The sequence below is a fragment of the Petaurus breviceps genome, unplaced genomic scaffold, assembly GCF_028583685.1.
Source record: "Petaurus breviceps papuanus isolate PSGF00001 unplaced genomic scaffold, PetGlider_PUasm1.0 139, whole genome shotgun sequence".
In the NCBI taxonomy this organism is placed as follows: domain Eukaryota; kingdom Metazoa; phylum Chordata; class Mammalia; order Diprotodontia; family Petauridae; genus Petaurus; species Petaurus breviceps.
In genome coordinates this window covers 13,893,937-13,905,189 of record NW_027185697.1, presented here as the reverse complement: position 1 = coordinate 13,905,189, position 11,253 = coordinate 13,893,937, and the positions used below count along the sequence as shown (strand labels likewise).

General features: G+C 44.1%; 1 protein-coding gene across 4 annotated transcripts in view; it reads left to right on the top strand.

The window, feature by feature from the left end:
- The window catches only part of ENTPD4 (ectonucleoside triphosphate diphosphohydrolase 4), a 32,911-nt gene that overhangs the window by 12,473 nt on the left and 9,185 nt on the right, over positions 1–11,253 (top strand). For 3 of the 4 annotated variants that reach the window (XM_069066843.1, XM_069066832.1, XM_069066839.1), the window contains exons 3-6: positions 2,234–2,431; positions 2,944–3,149; positions 8,662–8,812; positions 9,542–9,645. In XM_069066843.1, coding sequence (XP_068922944.1) covers positions 2,234–2,431; positions 2,944–3,149; positions 8,662–8,812; positions 9,542–9,645 — 659 coding nt within the window. The remainder of the gene's footprint in view (positions 1–2,233; positions 2,432–2,943; positions 3,150–8,661; positions 8,813–9,541; positions 9,646–11,253) is intronic. The other variant, XM_069066844.1, reaches the window with a different exon arrangement.

The following is an 11,253-nucleotide window of genomic DNA, read 5'->3' as shown; positions in this document are numbered from 1 at the left end:
AATCGGGGTTAAGTAACTTGCTCAAGGTTACACGGCCAGTTGTTTCTGGGTGTGGTGCTGAGTGTCTGAGCCCGGGATTCGATCTCCAGGTCATCCTGACACTGGAGCCAGTGCTCGTAATTACTTGCTGTGCTACCTGGCCGCCCCTCTTTCAAGTATTCTTGAAGAAAAAAACAGACCTGAACAGAAAATTTGACTTTCAAATACAAGAAGGAAGAGAAGCATGAGAAGGTAAACAGGGGAAAGAAATCATAAGGAACTTATTAAAGTGGAACTGTTTACATTCTTACATGGAAAAACAATAATTATAACTCATAAGACTCTTATCAGTGTGAGCATAGTTGAAGGAAATATATATATGTATATAGGAAGGTGTATGTGTATAAATACATATATGAGTATGTATATGTATGTACATGTGTACATAGAGGGCACAGCATCAGTTGAATAGGAAGGGATGATATCTAAAAAATAAAATTAAGAGGTAAGAGAGGAATATAATGAGAGAAGGAGAAAGGAAGAGATAGAATAGGGTAAATTGTCTCATAAAAGAGGCAAGAGAAAACTTACAATGGAGGGGAAGAACAGGAAGGTGAAAGGGAATGGGTTAACTTTACTCTCATTGAATTTGGCTTAAGGAGGGAATAACATATACACTCAATTGGGTATCTTACCCTATAGGAAAGTAGGGGGAAGGGAATAAGAGGGGGTATGATAGAAGGGAGGGCAGATTGGGGGAGATGATAGGAGCACACACTTTTGAAAAGGGACAGGGTCAAAGTAGAAAACAGAATAAGTGGGGGGGGGGCAGATAGGATGGAGGGAAATATAATTAGTCTTCCACAATATATCTGCCATAGAAATGTTTTGCGTAACTACACATGTACAACCTATATTGAATTGCTTGTCTTCCCAGTGAGGGTGGGTGAGAAGGGAAAAAGGGAAAGAATATGGAAATCAAAGTTTTAAAAATGTTTAAAAAAATTTTTTTACATGCAACTGGGAAAGAAAATATACAGGCACTGGGGTATAGAAATCCATCTTGTCCTACCAGAAAACTAGGGGAAGGGGGGGGGAGGATATAAGAGAGAACAGATTGGGGGAAGGGCTATTTAGTAGGCCTGTTATCTTGGGGGGGGGGGTAGGGGAGATGAGGAGAAAAATTTGTAATTCAAAATCTTGTGGAAATGAATGTTGAAAACTAAAAATAAACAATAAAGTCCATATAGATAATAAAAAAAAGAAATTAATATATTTAAAATGCAAGGATGCCTTAGTGAAATGTTTTAAAAAAACAAATATGAACCCATATGTAAAAAAAACTATTCTTGACATCGCTTTTTCTTGTTATAAAGAACTATAAACTAAAGGAGTGACAATCAGTTGACGGATGATTTAACAAATTACGGTATCTGAATGTAATGAAATATTGTGCTATAAGAAATAACAAATGATGTGGATTCAGACAAACGGGAAGATTTGTATAAACCATTGCAAAGCAAGTGAGCAGAAACAAGAGAATTGTTTACATGACTACAACATTATACAGGAAAAAGAACTTTGAAAGCCTCAAGATCTCTGATCAAACCAGTGACTGCAGAGAGAGGACTGAGGGTGAAGCCCTTCCCCACCTCCTGGCAGAGGGGAGAAAGCCTACACATAGGTTTTTCTTGACTGTGCTTATTTGTCCAAGGGAGGGGCTTTGTTTTTATTTTGATTCTTTGAGGAGGGTCAGGATGAGATTGAGGCAGAGAAGCTGGTTAGCAACAAAAGGAGACAAGAAATACGAATGTCATTGGAGTGTTTTACTGAAGGCCCCGAAGAACACAGAAGGAATTTCCAAGAGAAACATAGACAAGCAGGACATCTTTGAAACTAATGTGCTGAATTTATTACATTGTTTTTAAAAATGCAAGCTGTATGTAACAGATGAGCAGTTTCAGAGACTACCTCTTTTCATTCCTTTGTATATGGGAATAATCCTGTTTGCTGTTGTTTGTCATATTTAGAATATCCTAAAACATTTTGAAAACATGACAGTGCCCTAATGGAATGGCTTTAATACCAAGGATAGTATAGTGAAAATAACTAACACTGTGGAAAATGTTATTGCACAAACACATGGGCAGGAAATAGAAGCAGCTCAGAAAGAAATATGTGAATGACTGGTCTTGCTGGGTCCCTTTCGGTCCTAGGAGAGGCTGCTTTCAACTGTGTGCTCTCTGACTTTCAGGATCAGTGTCTCCTGTCTGTTTCCTGCTTCCTGGCATTTTAGCATCTCCCCGGTGGGATGCCCTCGAATTCTGAACACCAACCTACGCCAGATTGTTGTCGTTGGCATCCTGGCTGCTGCTGTTTCCTTGTTGTATTTCTCTGTCATCATAATCCGACATAAGTACGGGCGCTTGTCCCGGGATAAGAAGTTTCACAGGTGAGAACCTTCACAATGGGCTAGTAAGAGCTCGCCTCATGGTTAAGAAGGGCTTTGGGTTCAGGATTGGCCATGCCTTGGATTCCTTGATAAGACAGCTTGGCCCAGGAAGGGCTAATGATCCCAAACCCGCTATTATGTCGTCTGCATGCCAAGTTATGCCTTGTAGAGATCATTTAAACCAGACTTCAGCTGTGGCCTTGCTGTTTTTTAAATTAAAGTTGACATTTTACTAGCTTTAAAAGCACAAAACTTTTATCTTTTGGACCTTCGAGTGATTAAGGCCTGTTTTGTTAGGAGTGATGTGTCCAGTTTAGAGGGTTGTCTCTATTGCGTGTTTTCTTTTCTGTCAACTTGAATTATTCGACTAGTAGCATAAAGTGTCATAGTGATATTGCTGCACAGCTTAAAAGCTCGTTGGGCATGGTGACTTTGCTGTTTATCGGGTATTCTTTGCTGGAGTTAAGGCAGACGTTTAAGATCCAGCATATCCATTGGTCTCCTCCTGCCAGGTATCTGGCCCGAGTGACGGACATTGAAGCTACTGACACCAACAACCCCCACATCAATTACGGCATCGTGGTGGACTGCGGGAGCAGCGGGTCTCGGGCTTTTGTCTACTGCTGGCCCCGGCACAACGGCAATCCTCACGATCTGCTAGATATCAGACAGATGAGGGACAAGGCCCGGAAGCCAGTGGTCATGAAAATAAAGCCAGGTACGTGGGCCTTTGTAAGGCCTCGACTGAGCGTCAGGGTTCTCCAGTCCGTGCTCTCGTGACCTCCTCCTCCTCCCACCCGGGTGCTCGTGCACTGATGGCGAACAGAGAAGCTCAGACTTTTCTAGTAGAACACAGATCTCCCCTGATACTGCTCCAGGCCACTTCTTGTGGCCACACCTTTCTGCTCCATATGTTCCCTCTCTCATAGGTTTCCAGGGGCCCCTGGGGAGAAGGGCCTCCGTCCCTCTTTCCCTGCTCATGACCTTTAGCTCCCTTGCCAGCCCACTTGGAGTCTTCACTAGTGTGCCTCCCCTTCCCTTCCCCCTCCCCCATCATCTTCCCTCACTTTCAAGACTTTAGGAAAATGAAAGTAGAGACTTTTCATAAAACGTTTGGAGATTCCACCATAGAGAATTCGAGGCCTTACCCCATTTCTCCCTGGCCTAGCTTTCCAAACTTAGCTCCTCCTCCTCCCATGCTTCAGGCAGGCCAGTCTTCTGACTGTCCTTTGCACACTGTGCACAGGCTGCATTTCCCCTGCTGCTTCCCTATGGGTGATGCCAAGCTTATCTGCCAGACCCAGGCCCTTCCTGCCACCCAGCTCTGTGGTGCCTGACAGCCCAAAGTAATAACAGCAGCCCTGCTAACCTCGTAGGCCTCTTGGGCATTTCATTGGGCACCTGCCCGTCCCACCCTCGCTCAGGTTTCAGAGCCATTCTCTCATGTGTCTCTCTCCCTCCCTTCTGAATTATAAATCCACAGAGAATGAGGCCTCTGGCCTCTCCTTGGTTTGTTTTCTCCCACACTGTTTACTACACAGTTGTGTCATCTGCATTTGCTGGTTGATAAATTATCTGAGTTTTTTGCTGTTTTGTTATATATCCCTCCATTGTTAATGACAAATGGAAATTTCAAACACTTTAAAAATGGGGTCTGATCCTAGCAAACATTGGTCATTTATTTGAAGTATAAGAGATGGGTGATGATAAGTGTCTTTGTGGTCAGATCCCTTATTAACTGTATAGAGTGATTGACCTGAGAGCCTAGGAGAGGTGAAAAATTGATTACGTCTAAGCCAGATGATATGTAAGAATTAAAATGTACTTCATCCACTGTATAATGTCATCATTTGTTTTATTTTGACTGTAGGCATGTCTTTAAAGTGGAAAGCAATTTTATATTATCATCCTACGTGATTTAAACTATCTTCACCTATAAAACTATCCAAGCAAGTTTTTAAGGCCAAACCCTCCCAATTTGCTGTTGAATGTTGATTACATAATAAGATGGGCACTGACCCCATGATTTTGTTACCTTAGGAAACTTCTTTTTAAAAAAACTCTTAACAATGCAGGCCAGCACAGAGTGGCTGAGGAACTTGCTGCCAGCCCCCTGGCCAGCAGAAGGTAGAAGCAGAACTTGAACCCAGGTGTTCTGGCTCCAAGGCCTCTTTTCCATCCTCTCAACTACATAAAAGGGAATTCAGTTATTCCACTCTATCGGAAGTGTGTGAAGAGAGTCTGGACAGTCAACATTTACTTTGTTTTATTTTTGTTTTTTTGGTGAGGCAGTCAGGGTTAAGTGACTGGCCCAGGCTCACACAGCTACTAAGTATCAAGGTTGTAAAGCCACACACGAGCAGCTTTCCAGAGGACTGCTGCTGTGAACAGCTTTCAAGGTTCTGATTACATAGTATAGTGAGCTCTCTATTCAATAAGAAATCAGAGCAAAACATTCATAGAAAATCAAGGTACAGCATTCACCATGTCACAACTCAACAGCTTATCATTAAAATGGCCACATAGTTTTCACCAAAGTGGTCATGTAGTTTTCAACAAAGTATATTCATTTAGTCAATCACAAAATCCTTAATACAGTCACAAAGTACAAAAGTCAAAGTTCTCCACCCCTAGATCACAGTAAATCATCATCTTCTCAGTCAGTACACAGTATCCAAGGAAAGTCTTCTTTCAGCTTGACTCAAGGCTGGCTCTCAGCTTCCATGGCTCCTCTTCCATGGTCCCAGCTCCAACTGTCTGTCACCCAGGTTCAAAGGCAGGAAGCTCCCAGTTCCTTGTCCAGCTTCTCGTCCAGTTCTTCATCCAGTTCCTGTTCCATATTGAATTTCACAGTGTCCAGTCCACCTCAAGTCCTTCACCATTCCTGTTTCTGGGAAGACAAAGCTTAACAGAGCCATAACAATATTCATATACTTTGCCAGCCCCATCATCGACTCACTGTCTGCCTGTGAAATCAACCCAGACCCACCAACAAGGTCCAGGAGGTCAGCACGAATCATCAGTAAAGTCCCAGAACTTCCAATCCCTCCTCCAGGACTTCTGTAAACAGACAACCAGAACATCCTCTTTCAGGGCTTCCAGTGAGGTCCCGGGGCTTCTGGACGAAGTGTCACAAACAAACATCAGCACAGACAGAGCAGACAAGCAGAGGGCCAGATACCACCAGTTTTCTCCTTGACTCTGCCACCACAAGAGTCCTCTTTTCAATTCTTCTCAATTCTCAGTTCAGGTTTCAGTCCAGCAGTAGCTGCCCTGCCTCCATTATGCTTACCCCCGAAATTCTGTCTGTCCAGCTTGTGTTCTTCCTTATATATGGTATAGCTTCTCCCTGTCCTGCCCCTTCCTGTTACATCAGCAGCTTCCTCCCAAGGTGTTGTACCTGCTTACTTGCCAATACAAAGGGGCCTGGAAGATCTTCAGATTCCATTAACAGTACAGAGGCTGAATTTGAACTCAGGTCCAACTGACTCCTCGGCCAGTGCTCTGTCCACTGAGCCACAAATACCAGCCAAAAACCCCAGCAAATACATATAAAAATAACTTTGTAACTACCAGCCATTATTAAAGTACCTACTCTGTACTAGGCCCTGGACATACAGAGGAAGAAATGAAACAGTGCCTGTCTCAAAGAGCTTACAGACTGTTGGGAAGACAAAATGTTCATATGTCAATCGATACAAAATAAATACAAGGGAATTTCATGGCAGAAGTCCTGGAGCCTGGCTTGTCTCAGGAAAGGCATCAGGGACGGGCATTGAGCTAGAAGAAGCTGGGGACTCTTCCGAGGAGACAGCATGTTGTGTGTGAAGAAGGCTAGTACTGTATAATAAGGTTGAAAGGTGGGTTAGAAACCACACACACATACTTTTAACCCCCTGGCATTCCATTACCAGGTTCAAGTGCTTCGGTCAAGGCCACAAATACTATTTTCCCCATGTGATGTTCAGTTCTTCTGGAGAAGGCCTGTGCAGTGATTGTAAGGTATTAACAGCCTGCCTCTTGTTATTGATGGAATATATATTGCAAGCTTCCTTTTGTGGAAATCACAAGTAGTGCTTCTGTGCAGCAGAAGACTAAAGCCTCTCCCTGTTCTTGACTTTAAGAAAAAACAGAAGACAAGGTCCCTCTTGCCTAACTCTAACATTAGAGTTTTCACACTTTCTCCTCCCCTTTTATTGCTGTTTTCCCCCTTTGGTCTAGAGATCCAGATCTGCCCTGGCTTCATATCCTGCCTTGAATTGATCTTCAGACTCTTTGTATCAGGTTGCAAATGCTTTGAGGACTAAATAGAATGTAATTGAGCACGTGAGCATGTTCTGCACTCACTTTTTCCCGCAGAAGATAGAGCAGGGGAAAGCATTTATACTTGATTTACAGTTTAACCCTTCTCTGCTCCAGCCAGGCCCCCATGGTCCCAGCTCCTTGCTCTCCCCAGCCCTTCAAAGGCTGTGAGAGTCTTGGGGTGAGGAAGAAGGTTGTGAGGGAGGGCTCCTCACTTCCTCTGGGCCAGGGCCCTGGCATCTGAACTTTGTCAGCTGTGGCTTCATCAGAGGCCCCATTTGGGCAATGGGACAGGACAAGGCTCAGCTCTGCATCATTCTGACTCTTAATGGCCACATCCCTGATAAAGAGGAAGACCTTGACTTTCTGTTCTGGCCTCACTCGAGCAGCAAACATCTGGCCTCAAAAAAAACTTTTCTAGTTCTCCTCAGTCCTCCCAATCAGCCAGTGCAGTCAGCTCTAACCATCAGAACCCGTCATCAGGGATGCTGAAGACTCAGTCTGGCTGCTCAGCTCCCCTGTTCCCACTGAGGAGGAGGGAAGTCACCATGTCAAACAACTGTACTTTTATGTAGACATCATTGTCAGTTTTTAATTGTCCTTCTTTTTGCCTCTGCCCCGACAAATGGCCTTGGTGTGACTGGGCAGCAGCCTGCTTTAAGACATGAGTGTTTGTATGGGGTAGTCCTAAGAGGTGAGGATTTGGAGTTTCTCTTTGCTGCAGGCTGACTTCAGAATCCACTCTTAACAAAAGATAACCTTGTGTTCATGAGGCCTTCATGCACTCTGCTTTCTATTTACAGTAGAATTACTGTGGATTGGGGAAGGGACAAGAAACTGAGCTGGAGCCATGCGGTGAAGGGCTTCAAGTGTGGAATGGAAAAGTATGTGCTTGATCCTAGAAGTAAAATGGAAGCCTCTGGAGTTTGTTGGGGATGGAAAAGTGACCTGGTCAGATATTTGCCTTTGGAATATCACTTTGGCAGCTGTGGAAAATAGATGGGAAAGGGAGAGAGAGTGGAAACTGGCAGGCCAATTAGGAGACTGTCATGGTGATCCAGGCATCATAGAACTGTAGGACTGGAGATTTGGAAGGGCATCTAGTCCAGCCCATACAGGAAGGGATCCTCACTGAAATATACCCAGCAGATGTTTGAAGGAAGAGAATAATATAGAGAGTGATCAGGTACCTATAGACAGGGGCCATACCTGGAGTGTCAATCAAAGAGGAAGGTTTGCTGAGCGATGGCAGCAGAGATGGGGAGTCGTAGCCGAATAAGGAATCTGCGATTCCGTATCCTGGGATTGAAGAGTAACACATAGAAGGAGTTTTACAGCTGCAGGGGATTGACTGGGGCTTCAGTTTTGTTCTGTTAGTGGGGCAGCCTGTTCCTTACTAACCGAACAGATCAAGAAGCAGACATCAATCCCAGCAGCCAGAAAAGCGCTAGCTAATTTCCAGGCAGAGCCTGTTTCTGATCTCTGGTGTGTAAACAGACATTTACAAATACCTGTTAGGTTGTTTGCCTGAGCCCACATCAGGCCCCTGAAGTTGTGACTCTCAGTTAGAAGGGCTCTCCCATGCCCTTTGGGCCACCCTGTGTCAGGAATCCATTCTGCAAGATGCTCATCAGAAGGGGCCATTCAGCCTTGGCGTGGAGACTTTAAGTCGGGGGAGCCCATGTCCTCCTGAGGCAGTCCGTCCCCTTTGGCATAGCTCTGACTGCTAGGATGTTTTCCTAGTCCTTTCACCTTTAACAGTGTCCTACAGCCTGAGCCTCCAGACCAGAGGACCGTAGTGAATCTCCAGTATCATGTGCTCTCTGACAGCACCAGCCAGACTTGGAGGCGGCAGAATGGTCTTACCAAAAGAGTAGACCCTCTCAGCTGTAATTTCTGCTGCTCACTTCTGTTTTCTGTTTCTCTAGGCATATCAGAGTTTGCTACCTCTCCAGAAAAAGTCAGTGATTATATTTCTCCACTTCTGAGTTTTGCTGCAGAACATGTGCCCCGGGCCAAACACAAAGAGACCCCTCTCTATATCCTCTGTACGGCCGGGATGAGAATCCTTCCAGAAAGGTAACTAGCTGTGTGTGTGTTGGGGGAAGGAGAAGGGAGTAAAATTGGTTTTTATAAGTTCATAGGAAATACTTGGCATTCTCAGTGTGTAGACACAAAGACAGATGTTAAATAAAGGGTGGGAGGATGGAGAAGTCTTTTATTTCAGTTTGTGGAAGAAGAAATTAAAATTTCACCTTTTGCCTTACTTTAGCTCTGGGAAGTTTTGATACAGTACATCTGTCTGTCACTATAGTACCACCAGGTCAGCCTAAAACTTCTGATCTTAAAGAGCATTAAATGGATTATTTTTAACTGTAGGGATTTACTTTTAGAGCCTTTGATCCTGATTTTTCGGTTTGGTTCTGGGTCCTGAATTTCAGTTTAAGATGGAGAATAACCAGGATGTTGAGGGAACTGCAGATTTTTATGCTGGCAGAGACTTGAGGCTTGTCTTGATACTTTCTTGAGGGGAAATGTTAGCAGTGTTCTAGCATTTGAAGGATGGTCTTATGGAAATGGATTTAGATTTGTTCTATTTGATCCCAGAACAGACCCGGGACTAATGGTGTGGCAGCCTCAGGGTTCAGGGGGACCTCACAGGATGAGAGCCACCCTCCTCCCTCAGGGGCCTCGGATCAAGACTGGAGCTGGCCTCAGGGGCCTCTCTGAGATGCTGTGGTTGTGTGGGAGGGGATGTGCCCTGAACCCAAGTTTTCTCTTATGGCATTGTCCAACTTCTCTTTTCAGTCAGCAAAAAGCCATATTGGAAGATCTCCTGACAGATGTCCCAGCACACTTTGACTTTCTGTTTTCTGACTCTCATGCCGAGGTTATTTCAGGCAAGCAAGAAGGTCAGTTTTTGATCACTTGACCATCGCTTTGTGTCATCAGCAGCATGAAGTGTGGACAGCTCCACACTTGACACACTTTCTCTTTGTGGTAGCCCCTGAATGTCACCATCCACATCTTAGTATTGGGGAAAGCACTACCTCGTTCCCCATAGACAATTTTACTATAACCAGATTTGCTTTGATTGTGAACTGTCACAGTTACCCAGACACTCAGCCATGGGAAACACTTAATTTGTTTCTACCACAGGAACCACTTAGGAAGTCTATGTAGATCGATTGTTCAAATTGAGGAGTAAGCTACAACACTCCAGACTGATGATGGGCATTTATCACAAGCCTTCTACCTGGAGCCTCCCAGGCTGTTAGCTTCTGGAAGGTTCTCTAAGCTCTAAGGCGCAGCTGGGTCATTGGAACAGTAACAACCATTTTCAGAGAACTAGGAAAAAAAATTTAGAATGAAATGGAACAGGGAATGCTTTTAATATGAAATAGTAGCTTATTTTATAGACCTCTTAACAGAACCCAGAGGGTTTAGCAGATGGGTTGCTAGAAATTGTGACTGAAGGTGTATTGCCAAGGCAATATTCACGGCATTGACAGTGACTTTGAATATGCCGGTGTAGTTCTGAATCGCAAAATATAACAGACTCTCCATATAAAAGACAGAAGCAAAACATTTATCCAGATACCAGAAAGCCCAATCCCAATACCAGAAAACTGAATGCAGAAAGTTAATGTACCTTATCACAGCAGGGAGCAACACCATCCCAAAGCCTTCCCCCTGCTTGGGCCTTCCCATAAACAAACACCCACAATCCTAGCTGTCTGCTTGTCTGCATCCTCTCTCTCCCTCCACTTTAACTGTTCTCACTCATTTCCTGTTCTACCCACTCAGCAAACTCTTCCCACCATGGGCTCCATGTGATTACATTCAGCCTATTAAAGGACAGGAAGATCTTCCCATTCCCATTCCCATTACAGAAGGGTCACTTTGTGGCTGTGTCATAGATTGTTTATGGCTGTGATTTAATTTGTTCCATTAACCCCTGGGAGAGCATCCCACATTGACATTTAGGCTCCTAATTACTGTGTTTTTCCTTTTCTCTTCTCCCTTTCAGAACCAAAGGTTCACAAAGCCACGTTTCTCTTTATATCCTGAATTGAACAAACACCAAAAAAGAGAACATTGTCGTGTAAAAAGCTAGAACATAACCGGAGAATGATGCATAAAACTGTACATCTCTGTCTTGAAGTTCTCACTTTTAAGAAAACAGCTTTGCCGTGTAACTTTCAAAGCTGCCTAGCTTGTTGATATTTCCTCTTGACTTTTGTTTTCTTCTGTGCATTTTAAAAACACTTCAGTGACCCTCTTTTTCTTTACTTCTTCTCCAGTGCTTTCCTACCCCCACATCTTCCATTTTTCCCTTCCTTTCCTCACTCATATTACTTTTGAAAGGAAATATAGGAGTGGCTAGGTGGTGCAGTGAATAGAGCACCAGCCCTGGATTCAGGAGGACCTGGGTTTGGATCCAGTGGCAGACACTTAACACAAAAACTAGCCGTGTGACCTTGGGCAAGTCACTTAACCCCAATTGCCCTCCAAAAAGC